Consider the following 22376-nt stretch of genomic DNA (forward strand, 5'->3'; position numbering starts at 1 on the left):
CTGACCTTAGTCTCAAATGGCACCCTATTCCCTATATAGCGCACTACTTTTGACCAGGGTCCATAGTAGAGGTCGACCGATTAATCGTAATGGCCGATTAATTAGGGCCGATTTCAGGTTTTCATAACAGTCGGAAATCTGTATTTTTGGACACCGATTTGGCCGATTATTTATTATTATTGTTTTACACCTTTATTTAATCTTTATTTAACCAGGCAAGTCAGTTAAAAAAAAGTGTTCTTTTCTCTTTTTTTGAATCTTACCCCCTTTTCTCCCCAATTTCGTGGGATGCAATTGTTAGTAGTTACTATCTTGTCTCATCGCTACAACTCCCGTACGGGCTCGGGAGAGACGAAGGTCGAAAGCCATGCGTCCTCCGAAACACAACCCAACCAAGCCGCACTGCTTCTTAACACAGCTCGCATCCAACCCGGAAGCGAGTCGCACCAATGTGTCGGAGGAAACACCGTGCACTTGGCGACCTGGTTAGCGTGCACTGCACCCGGCCCGCCACAGGAGTCGCTAGTGTGCGATGAGACAAGGATATCCCTACCAGGGAAAAACCCTCCCTAGCCCGGACGGCGCTAGGCCAATTGTGCGTCGCCCCACGGACCTCCCGGTTGCGGCCGGCTGCGACAGAGTCTGCCACGAACCCAGAGTCTCTGGTGGCACAGCTAGCACTGCGATGCAGTGCCCTAGACCACTGTGTCACCCGGGAGGCCCCGCACATTTTTATTTTCAATGACGGCCTAGGAACGGTGGGTTAACTGCCTCGTTCCGTGGCAGAACGACAGATTTTTACCTAGTCAGCTCGGGGGATTCAATCTTGCAACCTTACAGTTAACTGGTCCAATGCTCTAACCACCTGATTACATTGCACTCCACGAGGAGCCTGCCTGTTATGCGAATGCAGTAGAAGCCAAGGTAAGTTGCTAGCTAGCATTAAACTTATCTTATAAAAAACAATCAATCAATCATAATCACTAGTTAACTACACATGGTTGATGATATTACTAGTTTATCTAGCATGTCCTGCTTTACATATAATCAATGTGGTGCGTATCGTTGCTCCAATGTGTACCTAACCATAAACATCAATGCCTTTCTTAAAATCAATACACAGAATTATATATTTTTAAACCTGCAAATTAAGCTAAAAGAAATTCAGGTTAGCAGGCAATAACTAGGTGAAATTGTGTCACTTCTCTTGCGTTCCTTGCACGCAGAGTCAGGTTATATGCAACAGTTTGGGCCGACTAATTTTACATAATTATGACATAACATTGTAGGTTGTGCAATGTAACAGGAATATTTAGACTTATGGATGCCACCCGTTAGCTAAAATACGGAACGGTTCCGTATTTCACCGAAATAATAAACGTCTTGTTTTCTAAATGATAGTTTCCGGATTCGACCATATTAATGACCTATGGCTCGTATTTCTGTGTGTAATTATGTTATAACTAAGTCTATGATTTGATAGAGCAGTCTGACTGAGCGATGGTAGGCACCAGCAGGCTCATAAGCATTCATTCAAAGAGCAATTTTGTGCGTTTTGCCCGTAGCTCTTCGCAAGCACAGCGCTGTTTATGACTTCAAGCCTATCAACTCCCGAGATTAGGCTGGTGTAACCGATGTGAAATGGCTAGCTAGTGAGCGGGGTGCACGCTAATAGCGTTTCAAACGTCACTCGCTCTGAGACTTGGAGTAGTTATTCCCCTTGCTCTGCATGGGTAACGCTGCTTCGACGGTGGCTGTGGGTGGCTGTTCTGTTCCTGGTTCGAGCCCAGGTAGGAGCGAGGAGAGGGAAGGAAGCTATACTGTTACACTGGAAATACTAAAGTGCCTATAAGAACATCCAATAGTCAAAGGTATATGAAATACAAATGGTATAGAGAGAAATAGTCCTATAATTCCTATAATAACTACAACCTAAAACTTCTTACCTGGGAATATTGAAGACTCATGTTAAAAGGAACCACCAGCTTTCATATGTTCTCATGTTCTGAGCAAGGAACTTAAACGTTAGCTTTCTTACATGGCACATATTGCACTTTTACTTTCTTCTCCAACACTTTGTTTTTGCATTATGTAAACCAAATTAAACATGTTTCATTATTTATTTGAGGCTAAATTGATTTTATTGATGTATTATATTAAGTTTAAATAACTGTTCATTCAGTATTGTTGTAATTATTATTACAAATGAATGTAAAAAAAATAATAAAAAAATAATAGTAAAAAATTGGCCGATTAATCGGCATCGCCTTTTTTTGGTCCTCCAATAATCGGTATTGGCGTTGAAAAATCATAATCGGTTGACCTCTAGTCCATAGTCCCATTTGGGCCATATTGCTAGTGTCTTTAACGGCCAGCTGTATGGAAGAGAGAGCTTCTGTCAGTAAGAGTTCTCATCCCCTCTAGTCTTCTACCTTATTTAGTGACAGCATAGTGACAGCATGCTGACCAGGTATTTTCAATAGAGCACTAACAATTCCATATAGGACTCTCCAGTGGGATAGAATAGTGAATGTATACACATAAATTGCATTTGTGGTGGAACATTGAACATGGTTCCATAGTTCCAAAGTACAATAATTTGATTGAAACAAATAGTAAGTTAATACATACACACCTGTCTAATCTTGTGTGTGTGTGTGTGCGTGTGTGTTCTTATTCCAGGTCTGAAACGTAGCTATACGTGTGAAGTCTGCAATGTCACACTCAACTCTGTGGCACAGTACCATGCACATCTGCAGGGCTCAAAGCACCAAAACAAGTGAGTCTTCTCCTCTGTGTACTGCAGCTAAACAGACAATGTCACACTTTGTTTTCTCCTTGTCTGATGGTGAGTTTCCAGCATGTAAATTGTATTGCGTTTGGTTTACGTTTATGTATGCTATGCCATTGAAATTCAATTGGCACTTTCAAGGAGGGTTTTTACATTTTTGCATCAGCTGAGACCGAGTGAGCAAAATATCAGAGGGGAGGAGTGAGAGTCTCTCTGCTGGCTTTGGGCATCTTTGGATATTTTTCCACTTATGTTCAATCTCATTGAAAGCAGTTAATTTTTGAGGAGAAATGTGTCTAATTGAAACATTTTTCGACTTCTTTCACATTGCTGCTGCTAATTGGTGGCCATGCCGTGGTGCCTGCAGAAGCAAAACGCAGATCAACAAGTGCTTGTTCTACTGTAGACACAACACCCAGAGCCCAGGCTAGCGCCACCAGGCCGTGCTCATCAGAGTGAACAAACAACTTCGGCTAATACACAACCATAATGCACACACAACCATCTAACTCAAACAACTAGTGCTAATACACAACCAACACACAAAACTAACAGTAAGTCTTCTAACTCAAGCAGGCCATGCTGAAACATGATCAACACCCAGTGTTCAGAGTCAAACACACAGCTTTTGTCCTGAAACAGTATGTAGGGTCGGTATGCAGAGACAGAATGCATATGTAGGGAGGGCAGTCAGAGGATGACCTGGTATTGGGACCAACTCAGCACAGCCTGGCCAGTTATTGTGAATTGATGGGCTTTTTCATGGTGCGTGTCCTTGAATGAATTCCCCCTGTAGGACCCTCTCTGCCCGAACATGTCCACAGGGATGCAGGCATCAAGAGACATGACACTTTAGCCCTGCACCTTAGTCACGCTCCACTGCCTCATTGGTGCTAGTGGCTTTCCACACAGGCAGATCCACCCACCCCAGTAGGCCAAAGCAACTTCTCTTTCCTATCGTTCTCTCGCTCTGGGTGTATTTAGGTCAATGCTTTATGCCAGTTTACCCAGATAGAATAGCTATCCAGTGCATGTGACAATAACATTCTCTCTCCAGAAAGGGCAGATATGTCATTGTTGTCTCTTGTCCTATATACAGCCAGACAAATAGAAGATGGCAGTTAATATGAAAGCAGTGGTGCATTTGATGATTTGGATTATATAGTTACTTTTAATTTGATGGAATGACTTCACAGAGAAGGGTTAGGCTACAGTAAACACTCATCAACAGTTTGTCAGTCATTTGTCTGAATACTATTTCCAACTGAAAAAAAAATGATGCACTATAAGTTGCATGAGGTCATGTTAGGTAAGGGTCATATTGACCTCCCCAGACTCATCACAAATTGATACCAGCTAGCCAAGATTCACGAACTCAGCGTAGCTAACTTGAAACGAGTCCAAGAACTTCAGAGAGGAAATTCTATTTTGACTGAGGGTGGGGGACAAATTACCCCTTCACAATATACTTACTAATGAGATGTGTGATCAATACTACACGAACAAGCCTGCTACAACCGTACAAAGCCTGGATGCTTAAATACTTAAACCCATGCCAGTGCTGCTGGCATCTGAAGCAGAAAGTATGCCACAAATCAAGATCGTCCTTTCATTTACTAACTCAATTTGGCTGTCTGACATGTTTCTCTTTTTGCTTTCCAAGTATTCTTCACAGTCAGTCACTTCATTTGAGCACACCGTAGTGCCGTACCAGTCAGTCGTTGTCCTGCACTTCATTTGAGCACACAGTAGCAATGTACCTGTTTGTGTCTCAAATGGCACCCTATTCCCTATATAGTGCACTCCTTTTTGACGAGGATCCATCGTTTGTCCTTCCTTGTTACGGCATAAGGAGTCTTTTAGGAGGGGCTAAGGCTGCTGGTCCAGGCTGCTGTGACAGAAATATCCTGCTGGCTTTGTGAGCTGACTGAGCTCCCATCTCCTCCCCAGTCTCAAGGTCTGACTGAGTGATAGGGGTTTATGCTGATTACAGCAGACTGACTGAGTGCACAGACAGGGATTCTAGACGTGGCTGTCGGCTGGCTGGTCAGTGTGAACTAAGGAGAAACTGGAGAGGGAACCCGTTTGACCTCTAGTTCAGGACAGGCGAGGAGGGAGGAGGAGGAGGCACTGCAGCTCTCTCTTTCTCTTCTATCACTGGAGGTCAAGAACCATGTGACAGTGCAGTAGCCTATCTCATACTTACACATTACTTGAGTTTATTGTTAAAATGTTCTGCTAAGTAAGATACCGACATCTCTGGCAATGACCTAGTGTTGGACCATGTGAACAAGCTTAGCCTATATTTACATTTCACATTTGAGTCATTTAGCAGATACTCTTATCCAGAGTTACTTTTAGGAGCTATTAGGGTTAAGTGCCTTGCTCAAGGGCATATCGGCAGATGTTTCACCTAGTAGGCTCGGAGATTCGAACCAGTGACCTTCGGTTACTGGCCCTATACTCAGCTACTTGAGGATTAGTGGGTCCCCTGCGGGACGGTTGAGCTAACATAGGCTAATGTGATTAGCATGAGGTTGAAAGTAACAAGAACATTCCCCAGGACACAGACATATCTGATATCGTCAGAAAGGTTAAATGATTGTTAATCTAACTGCACTGTCCAATTTACACTAGCTATTACAGTGAAAGAATACCATGCTATTGTTTGAGGAGAGTGCACAGTAGTGCACAGTTTTCAACTTGAAAAGTTATTAATAAAGAAATTAGGCACATTTGGGCAGTCTTGATGCAAAGCTTTGAACAGAAATGCAATGGTTCATTGGATCAGTCTAAAACTTTGCACATACACTGCTGCCATCTCGTGGCCAATATCTAAATTGCACCTGGGTTGGAATAATACATTATGGCCTTTCTCTTGAATTTCAAAGATAGTACCTTTTTTTTTCCTAACGGTTGTTGTTTTCTTTGTATTATCATTTACCAGAACTAATGTGTTATATTCTCCAACATTCCTTTCACATTTCCACAAACTTCATCATGTTTCCTTTCAAATGGTACCAAGAAAATACATATCCTTACTTCAGGGCCTGAGGTACATGCAGTTAGATTTGGGTATATCATTTTAGGCAATTTATTTTTATTTTTAAAAGGGGCCTACCTGCCGCCTCTAGATGTGGGTTGACAGAGCCTGAGATGGGCTTTCCTATGTGTAATGTCATCATCCACTGCAAGAGATCGAGACACAGGAGCAGCCAGGCTCGGAAATAAGAGCCTGGGTCACAACATGCATTTTCATGATCAAACGTGAAGAGGGGAAGGTAACGAGGCCGGTGGGAGCGGTACGAGGCGAGGCGGGAGCACGTTGTGTGATCGAGACCAGTCCCTCAGTCCCTCCACTCCTCAGTCCCGCCGCTCTTCCACTATTGATAGGTCAAGCAGACAGCCTCATTACCATGCAGTCACCGATCCCTCGCCCAACTATCTCCATTCCCCGCTGCTCGCCTGCACTCTTCTCTACCCTCCCTCCCAGCCTCCCTATCCCTCCCCCTACACTCACACATACTAATGGTGTGCAGTAAGACATTAGCCACTGCGTTCTCTCACTCCCAGTTGCCATGTCTGAGACTGGAGCGAATGAGAGGATGAGTCTGTCAGGTTGGATGTTGTCGCAGTGATTTGTTATTGCTGCTCTTGTTTCCCATGTGTGGAAACAACCCCCTAAAAATGAAAGAAAGCTGATTAATGCATGATGTGATGGTTGGCTCACTTCTCAGGTTTGACACACCATTCATTGCATCATGTAGCACTAGTCAGACATTTATGTGAGGTAAAACAATTATTCAGCCTAATGATAATCTATAAATATAACTTTATATGACAAGTTCTCATTTACAACTGCAACCTGGCCAAGATAAAGCAAAGCAGTGCGACAAAAACCACAACAGAGTTACACATAAACAAACGTACAGTCAATAACACAAAATAAAAATCTATCTACAGTGTGTGCAAATGTAGTGATGCTAGTCAGGCGGGAGGGTGCTGGCAGCAATTGGTTGAAGAGCATGCACTTAGTTTTACTAACATTTAAACGCAGTTGGAGGCCACGGAAGGAGTGTTGTATGGCATTGAAGCTTGTTTGGAGGTTAGCACAGTGTCCAAAGAAGGGCCAGATGTGTACAGAATGGTGTCGACAGAGTATATTGCTATACTCTATTATTGAGAGTATAGCAGACCCATTGGGTGTAGATTTTATGGTGGGATTAGTATTCCACTGAAGTTACTCTGTTTGTGTGACAGGGAAAAGGGTGGTGCTGTGTGTCCTCTGCTACAGACGTGACCATAAAACCTAATGTATTCAACAGCTGAAATACAGCCGTTAAAACGGTCAGACAAAGGCAGCTTGATTTATTCTGTTTATCCTGGTGGCTGGTGCCGTGCTGAACCTGGGATATGAAACAGAATGGAACAGTATGATGAGTGGCAGTGTTTGGATGTGCTCTCCCACCTGCTTCTCCCTAGTCACACGCATTGATACTGCTGCCTTCTCTCTGTCTGTCCCCCACGGTCACAAAGAGAGAGGTAAGTGGGTAGGTATGTATGCTTTCATCCAGCCCCCCCAGCACACCTGCTGCTCAGGCCTTCTGCTGATTGACAGTCTGTCTGACATGTCTCTGAATTCTACCTCTCCTCCGTTTCCCCCTCTTTCTTTTCACTGTGATGATCAATTTACCACCAATATTTCCTGTGTCCCGCTTCTCTACACACAAACATCACTGTTTTGTTGTTTGTGATATTCCTTTAACAAAGGAACCCTAGTCAAAAAAAATCCTCTAGGATCCCCCCCCCCCCAAAAAAAATATATTAGAAGATCCTGTAAGATTTTGGAACCTATCCTATAGCATGTTATTCTTATAGTACCTGTACAGTTTAACACAAACGTTCAGGTATCTATGCCATATTTAGCTGTGAGATTGTCCAATAAAGCTGCATTTATCCAAATGTAGTGTCCATACAATGTGGTCTGAAATAACAATTAATAGAATAATGTCGATACTATGGCTTGATAGGTTATAATAATTAGGCAGGGTGAATTATTTGGCTGCTACAATCACTATGGGAGCTCTTTCTAGAGCACTTGGTTAAAATTGTACATAAGATAAATTTTTTTAACTCTGTAAATGGTTCAACTAGGGAGAAATATGTGTACACAATCAACCTAAATTGAAATGTTGATTTATGTGGACAGTATGTGTTACTACATTATACCCTGACGAAGACAGCTTGTCTGTCGAAACATTGGTTATTAGGTTATTAAATTATTGCATCTGAGCTCCTAGAGTGTGCAACTCTCCTTTTCTTTACCAAGTTAGTAAATTACATATTAGGTCAGTGACTTTTATACAGAGAGCACCCCGAATTTTCCTTGCCATTTTTGAGTTTGAAAATGATTGTAAGAAGTCCTAAAACTGCTGGTGCGTATGACAAAATCAATGGTACAAAACCAGTGATATTGATCTGTTTTAGGTATTCAATTGTGTCATTGCAACTTGTGATTACAATTAAGATGTATAATAATAATAACTCATCTGAGGTAAAAAATTAAAAAAGGATGTGTAATTACCCTCAATTTGATGTGGTCAAAACATGAGGTTGTTTAATCTAACACATACTGTCCACATTCAGGATGTTTGCAAGAATAATCTTAAATAATCTAATATGTAGTTTATTTTCTTGACACAGCTAAATATGGCACAGAAACCTGAACATTTATGTTGAACTGCAATCCAAATGAAAGACCAGTAAACTGAGGAGCAGTCTCTCTCCTGTGTCTCTCTGGAACACAATCTCCATATCTTTGAAGGCAATCATCTGTGATAATTCCCTGGGGTTCTCAACCTATTCAACACACCACCACAATATGGGATTGATTCAATCCTATCAGATTTTTGAGCCAGTCCCATTGGAAAAATCCCTAATCTTATGGGATATTTTGACTAGGGGAGGTAAAAGGATGTGTAATTACCCTCAATCTGATGTGGTCAAAACATGAGGCTGTGTAATTTACTAACTTGGTAAAGAAAAGGAGAGTTGCACACTCTAGGAGCTCAGATGCAATAATTTAATAACCTTACACAATTGCATAGATTTGAGAGAGTCAAACTATCACTCAAAAAACAGCCAACTGTTGTACGTGTTGATATCCTATGGCAAGTCGTGATTCGTTGGAAGTTAAGTGTTTTTCTCCTTCCGCGTTTCAGCAGCTTCACAAAACTTCTGACATTCTAGAATTTAGATGGCTGTCTTTAGCAACTTCTCTTTAACCAGTGATATGTGACTTCATCTCAGATTCCCTGTGGCTTTTAATAGTGTTAATTTAAGCAGTGCACACACACCAAACATTTACTCCCTGCTCTATTGATTTCAACTTGATATCAATATGAGTGATTGACAAATAAGTGCTGCGTTTCTCTTTACATTTTGGTGACCCCCAAATCAAAACACATCACTTCAAAATGCAGCTGGTTGTCTTTAGACGGTTTTCCTCTAAGTGTTGAAAATATTTCCAGTTTCCATGTGGTTTGAGAGTTGTGTTAGTTTCAACAGCACATACAACCAGATTTCCCCCTTATCAATATGAGTTTAAAATAAAATAAAATAAAATATTTAACCTTTATTTAACCAGGTAGGCTAGTTGAGAACAAGTTCTCATTTGCAACTGCGACCTGGCCAAGATAAAGCATAGCAGTGTGAACAGACAACACAGAGTTACACATGGAGTAAACAATTAACAAGTCAATAACACAGTCGAAAAAAAGAGAGTCTATATACATTTTGTGCAAAAGGCATGAGGAGGTAGGCGAATAATTACAATTTTGCAGATTAACACTGGAGTGATAAATGATCAGATGGTCATGTACAGGTAGAGATATTGTTGTGCAAAAGAGCAGAAAAGTAAATAAATATAAACAGTATGGGGATGAGGTAGGTAAAATTGGGTGGGCTATTTACCGATAGACAATGTACAGCTACAGCGATCGGTTAGCTGCTCAGATAGCAGATGTTTGAAGTTGGTGAGGGAGATAAGTCTCCAACTTCAGCGATTTTTTGCAATTCGTTCCAGTCACAGGCAGCAGAGAACTGGAACAGTTAGTGATTAATTGCCACTTGTCAGAACAGGGTTTTTGGTGCATATGCAGTTTACAAGGGGATCATAAAAAATATATATAAGTACTATGATTACTATTGTGGCAAATGTATATGTAGGTAGTGCATTTTATGTTTAGGTTTTTAATATATCACAAACTGTATTGATTATTGATTTGGACACTTCAAAACAGTGTTTTGACTTCGGGCTATTTATCAACGGGAAGAAGCGACATCATCATTTTCACCTTATGTTTTAGGAATATAAATGGAACTTTCAACTTGAATTTCCATTTATATTCTACTTATTTAGGTAAAAACTGTTGAATGAGTCCAAAAACTCATGATTGATGATCTACCAGAAATCATGAAAGAGTTTCACATACTGGCACATACTGTATATTTAGCAAAAACCAACAATATAAACATTTCTCATCTGCTATAACTATACAGTGACAAACATTATATACAAATGGCTACAATTTAGCTAACTAACGTTAGTCAGCTGTTGGGCAAATTGTGGCTAACAGTAGTTTCTTAGCTAGCATAAAAACGTGCATAAAATGCTGCCCAATGACGAAAATATGACAAACCTAATCAGGAAACATAAGGAAATACTGTACTCACACAGTGAAGGATATAACAGTTAGAATAATAATGTTAGAAAACAGAGATTCGATGCCCAGCCACAGGCAGCGAGCTGAACTTGGTAGTTAATTAATACTCCAAGCCTGTGCTAGTTATGACATTACCAGTCACTCTTAATTAAAGGGACAGGTTTTCTTACAAGTGAATAAAACCGGAAATGAATATAGAACTGTTGTTTCCCATCAACGAAAATGTTGTAATTGTGGTTGTATTGTAGTGGAACTAATGACAACAAAATATAATTTAATGGATTAAATTTGAAAAAAGTTATAATAGGATTCTGTTTGTGGTGACAAAATCCTATATGTTTGCATGAATCATATACGGTCCAATAGGATTACTTTGTATTTCCATTAGGAAAATAGGATTCTGGTAACACAAAATTGTGAGAATCCTATATGATTCTGTTGGAAAAATCACTTAATCCTATAGGATTTTTTTGACCACGGAAACTTTTATTCCCTTGTTATTCCCTTGTCTTAGAAAATAAATAGTATTCCTCCACTCCCAAGAACAGTGCAAAAATAAAGGTATTGTATTGACTTGTTATATGACAAGTCAAACAATAGAGGCTATATCCTCTTTCATAGAATATTTCATTTTCCTATAGCCGATATATGATAGGAAAAGTCACTTTCGCTGATGACGCCGAGCACAAGCACCCCCATGTTATGAAGGCTTACATGTGTCTTCTATTATGGTCTCAGCTTGGCATTATTAATGTCAATCAAGACCGTTCAGTCACGATAAAAATGTATTGCCACACAGACGTACAGAGGTGTAGGAGTGTGAAATGCAGTTGTGTCTCTTTGTATATGAAAGGTCAGTCCCATTATTTTGTTGCCTTACAACCTGGAATTAAAATGCATTTTTGGCGAGTTTGTATCATTTGATTTACACAACATGCCCGCCACTTTGAAGATGCAAAATATTTTTCTTGTGAAACAAACAAGAAATAAGACAAAACAACAGAAAACCTGAGTGAGCATCAACCCCCCAAAAAGTCAATACTTTGTAGAGCCACCTTTTGCAGCAATAACAACTGCAAGTCTCTTGGGGAATGTCTCTATAAGCATGGCACAGCTATATACTGGGATTTTTCCCCATTCTTCAAGGAAAAACTGCTCCAGCTCCTTCAAGTTGGGTAGGTTCCGCTGGTGTACAGCAATCTGTAAATCATACCACAAATTCTCAATTGGATTGAGGTCTGGACTTTGACTAGGCCATTCCAAGACATTTAAATGTTTCCCATTAAACGAGTGTTGCTTTAGCAGTATGCTTAGGGTCATTGTCCTGCTGGAAGGTGAACCTCCGTCCCAGTTTCAAATCTCTGGAAGACTGAAACAAGTTTCCCTCAGGAATTTCCCCGTATTTAGTAACATCCGTCATTACTTCAATTCGGAACAGTTTCCCAGTCCCTGCCAATGAAAAACATCCCCACAGCATGATGCTGCCACCACCATGCTTCACTGTGGGCATGGTGTTCTCAGGGTGATGAGGTGTTGGGTTTGTGCCAGACATAGCATTTTCCTTGATGGCCAAAAAACTCACATTTTTGTCTCACCTGACCAGAGTATCTTCTTCCATATGTTTGGGGAGTCTCCCACGTTCCTCTTGGCGAACACCAAACGGGTTTGCTTATTTTTTTGCTTATCTCTTATCTATTTGCTTATGTATTTTTGCTTATCACCAAACGGGTGATAAGTTTCCACAACTTTGTCCCTGACCTGTTTGGAGAGCTCATTGGTCTTCATGGTGCCTCTGGCTTGGTGGTGTTGCAGACTCTGGGGCCTTTCAGAACAGGTGTATATATACTGAGATCATGTGACAGATCAAATCCACCTGTTTGCAATCTAATTATGTGACTTCTGAAGGTAATTGGTTGCACCAGATCTAATTTAGGGGCTTCATAGCAAAGGGGTTGAATACATATGCACCCACCACTTTTCAGATTTTTTATTTTTTTAAACAAGTTATTTTTTTAATTTGCACTTCACCAATTTTGACTATTTTGTGTATGTCCATTACATGAAATCCAAATAAAAATCTATTTAAATTACAGGTTGCAATGCAAGAAAATAGGAAAAACGCTGCCCCCTCTCCCTCTCTATGCCCCCCTCTGTCTCTCTCTTCACCTCTCTTTCTCAATGCCCCCCCCTTCTCTCTCTCCCCTCTCTCCTCTCTCTCTCTAGCATGTCAGTCAGTAGAGGATTGCCCAGGAAAGAACTCCCCATGAGACACAATGCTGTGTGCCACAATTCCCCCAACACTTAGACAAATCCCCCAACACCTGCTCCTCAAATCCTTCATGCACACACAATCATATTCACAAACATATTCACAACCATATTCACAAGAGGGATAACAGCAGCTATGTGTCTTCAAAGCAAAAAGGCAAATGAATCTAGTTTAACGTTACATCTGATTGCAATGCAACAGCAACATATTTCCGTCTGTTCAAAGGTTTATTGGCTGGGGGAATGGATATGCTGGTTGCAGGCATCAGGCATCATTGCAGGAATATTTTCAGACTGGCAGTGCAACTGTAGTGTAGTTTCAGCACTGGTAAAATAGGGTGGTAAAATGTGAGCAGTAGGATATTTGTTTGGACCGGAGCAGACAACAGACCCTGTCTCAATGGTAGCATAAACAACCATATGGAAAATCCTGGAGAGAACACTTTACCAACATAAATCTGGCCACTGTATCGAGCTGCAGCTTAGTGGCTGTGGTAACGCCTGGAGGGGAAGCAGAGGCAATTGATTCTGAAAGTGGCTGTCTGAGGCTGATGCTGATGGCTGCTTCCAGCACTGTGAAGTAGAGTAGTGACTTTGGGTTTGTTTTTTATGAAGGTGTTGGATTTCTAAAATATTGACCAACTACAATGCATTGTGTGCTGGAGCAGAAAAAGCTTGAGCACCAGTGGGAAGAGGAGGAGGAGGAGGAGGAGGAGGAGGAGGAGGAGGAGGAGGAGGAGGGATGTTTAATTTCTGAGACCATCTTTCTCCATTGATCATCCCCTGTGTGATGGCATCATGATTTATAATAATGTTCAGTGGAGGCTCTGCTGAGGCCCTTCCACTCTGGCACTGCCCGGCCTTGGTGAGATGCACCGATTAGATGCTCAGTGGAGGGAAGTTTAGAAAGCGCTTTACGGCTCTGTAGAAGGTAGATATCAACAAACAGGCGGGGGCAGCTTGAAAGCAAAACATCAAACAGGAGAGATTGCAGCACAAAGGAGGAAACAGGCAAAGCCACAGAGACAGTTGACAGTCCAATCGGCGGGCGTTTCTCTTATATGATAGAGCCTCATTTGCTCATTCGTTGACTTCCTAATTAATTCCTAATGCGCATTGGGAGGGAGAGAGCTAGGGGCCCGGTATTGACTACATTGTCAATCACAGTAGACACATTGTCAATCCCAAATGACATGCGTCTGTACCAGCTCACCTGCTAATCCAAGTTGACATTCTTTCTCTCCAAGCTTTATCTTTCCATCACTCTATTGTTTGGTTTAAGTCATCAGAAATATTTCAGATTGAAAAGATCACTCCATGATGAGCACACTAGACCGACACATGAGAGAGAACTCAGGCCTCTGAGGCTAGCCTTTCAACTGTGTATCTTCAACGTGCTTTTGGTCTGACATTCAGTGCCACCAGCTTCCACGACAGACACACGTCTTCTTTACATGACGTCCGGCACGTCCCCTGTGATGTCCCACAGAAAGACATTACCACAAATACACCAGAGGAGAAACATGGCCAATAACACATTAAGAATGTGTGTGAATGTATACAATGCAGACAATGGCTGGGTTTATGAATATACCACTTAAAATTATGTGTAAGGAATATTTATTTTACAGCATTTAGTATGATGATAACTTGCCGGTATACTGTACAAATCTGGAGGACTGCTGCTGTTATGTAGATTGAAATAGTCTTGGACAGGCAACTCGTTCTTACATAGCAACACAACCAGGAGTATCATAAGCTGCAACATAGAAAGAAGAAGGGAGGCATTTTATCACAAAGGGAGAATTAACTTCAAAGGGACTGAAAATGTCCATGTGGATATAGGCATGGAGATAAATAATTCATGGATAATTCCTCCACCAGAGTAATGTGCTGACCGAGTTTGTCACACACTGTATGAATACATAAGTTGTGTGTTTGCAATCACGTGTTTAAGGTCTCTGCATTCAGATGGTGTGGTTTCTATTTGCCGTTGCACCAAGTGAAACTATGTAACTTACACTAGCTTCACGGTAAATTAATTATAAGGCAGTTTGCCTTGAGAGGGAAAATAGAGGAGGCTTGATACTGCTGCTGGAAAATGTATCTTTCCTGTCTCTGACTGACTTGAAGGCTATGGTAGTAGAGAGGGGGGAAGGAGAGGGGGAAGAGGTAGAAGGTGGGGTGGGCGGAGACGTGGAAGAGGGCAAAGGAGAGGGTGTGGGGAGGGGAGGGGAAAGGGTGATGTGAGTGGAGAGAGGGAGGGGAGTGAAGAGGGTGAAGGAGAGGGTGGGGTGGGGGGAGAGGGAAAGGGGAGCTGGAGGCTGTGCAGACATTCTCAACGCTGTTCTAAAAGTCTGTCCTGCTGTCAGTCTTGGGCGGATGCATCTTTAAGAGCTGTCATTTAGATGGAAAGGAAGGCAGTCAGCAGCAACAGCAGTGTGCTTGTTAGAGGGTGGCAGGCAACCCTATAGTAGATGTTGCCACTAACAATGTAGGACCCTTTTCAGACTCATCACAGAGTGGCCTTGCTTGGCTGAGCTTTTCTCAACGACTTACAGAAATGCTGTGCTCAAGAGGAAATTATCAAATAAACAAAAGTATTTAAGGATGGTACTTGGATTAGATTTTCAGCTGCAGGGACAGCAGAGTTTGAAAATGAGACTTGGTTACAATGTGTTCTCTTGGTTAACTTGGCTTGCTACTGTTATAAACATCTATCTCTGCTGCCCTTTTGGTTGCAATGCCTCATTCAGTTGTCTCATTGTTGTGGTCTGTAATCATCTAGTTAATTAGACCAATTGAACTATGCTCCTTAGACCTCTGGAAAAATATAATGTGTTGTACCAGCCAGTGTTAAACCACCTGAGATCAGAATACATTAGTACTGAGTCCAAAGTAGAGACAACTATAATGTCTGAACATCAGGTGAAAAATCAAGAAATACCTGCATGGTTTCAGATGCACACATTGTTTATTGAGTGCAACATTGTCCTTTGTACCACAAACGAACACATGAAAAACTCTGGATTTGGGTACACTGCGTTTGAACTGAACAGTGGGTGAAACAGTAAATTCAAATGTATCATTTAGCCTACAAAATTATGGCTGCATGTTTTCCTGAATGTGTTGTAATTAGTCAGGTTTTATAGTGATGCAAAGTAGCTGAAGAGGCTCCATTCATATGAGTGAAAAAAGCTCTGTCTATCTAGAGTCCCTCTAATGAAAACAAAATGCTAAATACGTCTTTGAGTGGAATAAAGTCAGCTCTGATGGTGTGCTGAGAATGTGTTCATTTTCCTCCATCTGATGGAACTGTTTGCTTTCTCCAAAGGGAGGCCTCGTCTCAAGGTTGTTTTATTTCTCAACTTTACTCAGTGAATGTTGCGTTAATCTTATTCTTACTCTATAATCCCCCACCTCCCCTCTGCTTTCATTATTCTGTGTTTGTGCGTGTGTGTGTACATGTACTTGTGTGTTTGCATGCGCTTTCTGTGAGTGCTTCTGTGTGTGTGTGTGGTGTGTGTAGACTAAGGTCTATGCAAGTCTGATACATTGGCCTTTATGGCGGACTGATTCAGAACTAATGTGGGCCCTGCTCTGCTGCTGTTGCTGCTCTGGCCACATCCTCTAGGGACTACCTCAACAGGATGGGGACTAACTTGCGGGGACTATCTCAGCAGGGCGGGGACTAACTCATGGGGACCAACTCAGCAGGATGTGGACTACCTTATGGGACTACCTCATGGGGACTAATTCAGCAGGATGAGTACTCCTTCATGGGAACTAACTCAGGAGGATGGGGACTAACTCATGGGGACTACCTCATATGGGACTAACTCAGCAGGATGTTCATTTTACAATCTAAACAGTGATTACTCTCTCTGCTAAGTTTACCTGGAGGTAACATAGAAACCCCAGAAACCCCAAGTCAGGGAATCGATTACTTGAACAAATAATGCTTGTAGATTAACTACTGTTAATGTGACTGGACTTACAGTGCATGAACCAATGAGGGTTAAGAATTCTGTTGTAGTACTGTTTTGGTAGTCTATTGGCTCAAAATAAGCTGTGATATACAGTCCCAGTCAAACGTTTTTGGACACACCTACTCATTCCAGGGTTTTTCTTTATTTGACTATTTTCTACATTGTAGAATAATAGTGAAGACATCGAAATGATGAAATAACACATATGGATTCATGTAGTAACCAAAAAAGTGTTAAACAATCAAAATATATTTTTAGATTTTAGATTCTTCAAAGCAACCACACTTTGCATTTGTGACAGCTTTGCACACTCTTGGCATTCTCGAATGGCAGGTAGCCTGGTGGGTAGGCGATTTTGCCCAGTAACCTTTCTGGATTGAATGCCTGAGCAGCAAGGTACAAATCTGTCGATCTGCCCCTGAGGCAGTTAACCCCCAACAACAACTATTCCCCAGGCACCAATGACGTGGATGTTAATTAAGGCAGGCCCCCACACCTCTCAGAGGGGTTGGATTTTTAAAAACATTTTACCTTTATTTAACTAGGCAAGTCAGTTAAGAACAAATTCTTATTTTCAATGATGGCTTAGGAACAGTGGGTTAACTGCCTGTTCAGGGGCAGAACAACAGATTTGTACCTTGTCAGCTCAGGGGTTTGAACTTGCAACCTTCCGGTTACTAGTCCAACACTCTAACCACTAGGCTACGCTGCCACCCCGCCGGATTAAATGTTTCAGTTGACATATTTTGAAAGCATTCAGTTGTACAACTGACTAGGTATCCTCCCTTCCAACCCCCCTCTTTTTCTCTGCTGTAGACTATCTATAGCATGGCAGACTATCATATTAGATGTGGAATGGATGTCATGCTTTGAAAAATGTCATACCATATTAAGTGAGAGGGCCTTTAAGTATGATTTCTCTTAGACAGGGAAAGAACAGGGAGAGGCATCTCTGACAGTGATTGTGTGTTGATAAACCATTCGATAAGGCCTTTAGTCAATGTTGCGATGTCCTGGATATGCTATAAAACCTGGCATTCCTCTTAAATCACAACACAAGTGGGATTAGATGTTGGCTACTCTAAGTGTCATCAGTGAGCTCCGAGGGCCTTGTTGAGGACATGAAAAACGAGCGCATAAAGTCAAGTGGTGTGTGACGTACGGGAGACAGAGATGAGAAAGTGTCCTGAGGAGGATTTTGTATCCAGTCTAGATGAGACGAGGCTGTTTAGACCTCATACTTTAACTACCCTCTGCTGCTGGTTGTGATGGTCTCCTTATTGTGGGAACTTTATTGTTGATCTTATCAGGATAATTTCCTTTTTACCTGGTTTTATTGGTTGAGATATATTTTACTTTTGCAGTCTCATGACAATAACTTCTTTCCCATTCTCTCCCTTTCCCTCCCTCTCTCTCTTGTTCTCTCCCTCTCTGTGTCTTTCTTTCTCCTGCAGCCTGAAGAATCAGATATGTGTCCAGTGAATCTTGAAGAACAAAATAAACCATTGGATTGATGTCAGACAAGCTGTGGTCAGCTTGCCCTGCTTTTTCTGCCTCTGCTCTGCTTTCTCTCTCTACCACACACACACACACACACACACTTTCTCTCTCTCTCTCGATGTCTCTCTCTCTCGCTGTCTCTCTCTGTCTCTCTCCCTGTCTCTCTCCATGGCCCTGCTGGCATACAGTAGGAGAACAAAGGGTTTTGTAAAGCTCCATCTCCACAGCAACTCTCTCACCTGTCAACATAAAGCTTCCGCAGAACTCTTCTCATTTTGGCCGTGTGATCATCAACATTCCACACTAACAGATTTTCAGTATGTTTAAAGACAATGGTCCAACAGCATAAAAGTTGATCGGATAAAGGGACAGTCCCCTCAATGCATGATAAAACGAACAACCTGCAATTTCATGCTAACTATGCTTTTTGCTTTAGCTGTGTTAGAGAGAGGAATACTCTGTGGCATTTTGACTTGAGGAATATAGTTTTTTGTAGTTTCTTTACCTCTGAAACAGAAAATGTATAAGATAACTTATATGTAGGTAATATATTGTTTTTAGATTTTATTTGAGTAATTTATTTAAACAATTGTATTTGGATTGCCATCAGAATTCGTTTTTTTTTCAGAATAATGTATAACATTATAATAATGGTTTAATGATTGGGTCTACAGTATGCTACAGTATGTATTACCATACAATCTTACAATAACATAATATCCCTGGTGGACATAAGGTTTTGTTGGCAATAATAATGACAGTTTAAGAAATGCCTTTGAACATAATATATATTTTTAAATTTTTGGAATTGATCTTTCTGTGTCCCTTGCAGTCTTGGAAGGAGAATCTAGATAGGGATCTATGTTGTCAGTGTTCCAGGTCTCAACATGTGTTCTCTGTTCCTCCATGTGGTTTTGAGGTTCATATGTGGTCTTCGTCTCAGGGAGGTCCCATTGATTACTATTGTTCAGAATCATAATTCAGATTCATGAACTGTTTTAAAATGTTACTACGTTCGTGTTCACTGAATTCATTCCAAAAAAAGCCTTTTAGAATGTGTAAGTAATACAGCCAATTACAGTAAATTTGAATCAAACCATGTTATTCTGTAATGGTGTGAAACATTGCTGTTATGATGATGATGTCTAATTCAGAGATGGAGAGTATTTAAAAAGCAATCCAACTTTAATATACAACCTTATTACAACATTCTGTAGCAACTCTTTCATTCTAGTATGTTATTCGAACATCAAAGCTACGTTATGACAGTGGTTCCTGTTGCCATAGCAGGTGTTTTAGTAGAAATGTCTATTTGTTCTTACTGTTGTGGACTAAACAGTTTATTGGTCATTGGGAAAGCAGATGCATCTTTATACAGATATAAGTTATTTATTTTCCTGTCAGTACAGTGCAGTCAGTGTCTGTCGACAGCAAAGATGTGTTTGATCAATAGCCTTGATAAATGTGTTAATGTATTTTTGTGCTAATTTATAAATAACTGATCTGTTTGTTTTGAAAGTATCATTGTCTGGAATTGTTACACCAGTTGAAACCAAGCCTTTTTACATGTTTTGATAAGACTTCAACTGTTTTTATTTACTGCTTTACTCAACAACAACAAAACACCAAAGCATGTTCATGGGCATTAGAGAGATGGAGAGAGAAACTCACAAACATACAACAAATCTTTCTGAACTGAACACCAACTGAAGAAAAACATACAACAAATCTTTCTGAACTCAACACCAACTGAAGAAAAACATACAACAAATATTTCTGAACTCAACACCAACTGAAGCTGGCTCAACTGAGAGCCATCCGCCTTGTGAGATGCCACAGGCAAAAAAAAAATAATAATAATGTACAAAGTGTTTTTACTATTACAAGCAACTTAAGATGTACTCTGTGCACGAATGATTTACTAATTAATGCAACTCTGCGATCCACTGAATTGCTTTGCTCAACCCAAGTCATAACGTTACATTCTGCCCAACTTTTGCATTGGATCTAGTGTCTCTCCCTCGATCTCCAGAGGAATACCACATCTCATACACCCTACTCACGTTGTGTGCTCTCTGGGTTATGTACTATCCTGTGTCTGAAAAATAATAAAAAGACACTTGCAACTATACTATACTGCCTGTCCAGTTGTGTTCATTTGTTCCGCCTATGTTTTCCTCCGAGCTGGCATTCTTATCCGCAAAGTTAACATGCCCCATTTCTCAAAGGAAAATCCATTTTCACAGTTGACTGAAGATAGAGAATTCCTGAATACTGTTGTCATCCTGTGCTGTACCATTCCATATCAATAATCAATATCAGGAGACATGGCAGTGAGCAATAAGAGTTACTACCCATCACATGCTTTTTACTGAGTAAGATACAGTGCTTCTATATAGAGGTGGTTGCATTCCCATCGCCTGTCAGAGTCTAGACACCTCTGGTGAATACAACCTCTGTTTTTATCTAACCCTAGAGCTGAGCTGACTCTTTTGTCTGAAGGAGTAGCACAGGTATTCCTCTATCTGCTATTCCCCTGGAATCAAAGTCAACCAGCTACACTATATAAACAAAAGTATGTGGACACCCCTTCAAATGACTGGATTTGGCTATTTCAGCCACACCCGTTGCTGACAGGTGTACACAGACATGCAATCTCCCTATACAAACATTGACAGTAGAATGGCCTTACTGAAGAGATCAGTGACTTTCAATGTGGCACTGTAAACAAGTCAGTTTGTCAAATTTCTGCCCTGCTAGAGCTACCCCGGTCAAGTGTAAGTGCTGTTATTGTGACGTGGAAGTGTCTAGGAGCAACAACGGCTCAGCTGCGAAGTGGTAGGTCACACAAGCTCACAGAACGGAACCGCCGAGTGCTGAAGCACGTAGCTCATAAAAATGGTCTGTCCTCGGTTGCAGCACTCACTATTGAGTTCCAAACTGTCTCAGGAAGCAATATCAGCACAATAACTGTTCGTCGGGAGCTTCGTGAAATGAGTTTTGTGGCTGAGCAGCTGCCCACAAGCCTAACATCACCATGCGCAATGCCAAGTGTCAGTTGGAGTTATGTGAAGCTCGCCGCCATTGGACTCCGGAGCAGTGGAAACGCGTTCTCTGTAGTGATGAATCACGCTTCACCATCTGGCAGTTTGACAGACAAATCTGGGTTTGGTGAATGCCAGGAGAAAGCTACCTGACCAACTGCGTAGTGCACACTGTAAAGTTTGGTGGAGGACGAATAATGGTCTGAGTCTGTTTTTCGTGGTTCGGGCTAGGCCCCTTAGTTCCAGTGAAGGGACATCTTAACGCTACAGCATACAATGCTTCCAAATTTGTGGCAACAGTTTGGGGAAGGCTCTTTCCTGTTTTAGCATGACATCACCCCCGTACACAAAGTGAGGTCCATACAAAAATGGTTTGTCGAGATCAGTGTGGAAGAACTTGACTGGCATGCACAGAGCCCTGACCTCAACCCACTGAACACCTTTGAGATTAATTGGAACGCTACCTCACTAATTCTTTTTAAACATTTATTTCACCTTTATTTAACCAGGTAGGCTAGTTGAGAACAAATTGTCATTTGCAATTGCGACCTGGCCAAGATAAAGCATAGCAATTCGACACATACAACAACAGAGTTACACATGGAATAAACAAAACATAGTCAAAACAAAAAGTATATAAAAAGTATATATACACAGTGAGTGCAAATGAGGTAAGATAAGGGAGTTAAGGCAATAAATAATAAATAAGCCGAAGAAATTACAATATAGCAATTAAACACTGGAATGGTAGATATGCAGAAGATTAATGTGCAAGTAGAGATACTGGGGTGCAAAGGAGCAAGATAAATATATAAATACTGTATGCAGATGAGGTAAGTAGATAGATGGGCTGTTTACAGATGGGCTATGTATAGGTGCAGTGATCTGTGAGCTGCTCTGACAGCTGGTGCTTAAAGCTAGTGAGGTAGATATGAGTCTCCAGCTTCAGAGATTTTTGCAGTTCGTTCCAGTCATTGGCAGCAGAGAACTGGAAGGAAAGACGACCAAAGGAGGAATTGGCTTTGGGGATGACCAGTGAGATATACCTGCTGGAGCGTGT

The 22376-nt window shown here is 41.2% G+C and overlaps 1 protein-coding gene across 1 annotated transcript in view; it reads left to right on the forward strand.

Moving 5' to 3' along the window:
* The window catches only part of LOC109895144 (zinc finger matrin-type protein 4-like), a 173644-nt gene extending 153241 nt beyond the window's left edge, over positions 1–20403 (forward strand). Inside the window, exons 6-7 of the mRNA XM_020488802.2 lie at positions 2683–2779; positions 18227–20403. Of these exons, the coding sequence (XP_020344391.1) occupies positions 2683–2779; positions 18227–18254 (125 nt within the window). The 3' untranslated portion in view covers positions 18255–20403. The remainder of the gene's footprint in view (positions 1–2682; positions 2780–18226) is intronic.
* Positions 20404–22376: the final 1973 nt, after the last annotated feature.

Source organism: Oncorhynchus kisutch, linkage group LG8, assembly GCF_002021735.2.
Source record: "Oncorhynchus kisutch isolate 150728-3 linkage group LG8, Okis_V2, whole genome shotgun sequence".
Lineage (NCBI taxonomy): Eukaryota > Metazoa > Chordata > Actinopteri > Salmoniformes > Salmonidae > Oncorhynchus > Oncorhynchus kisutch.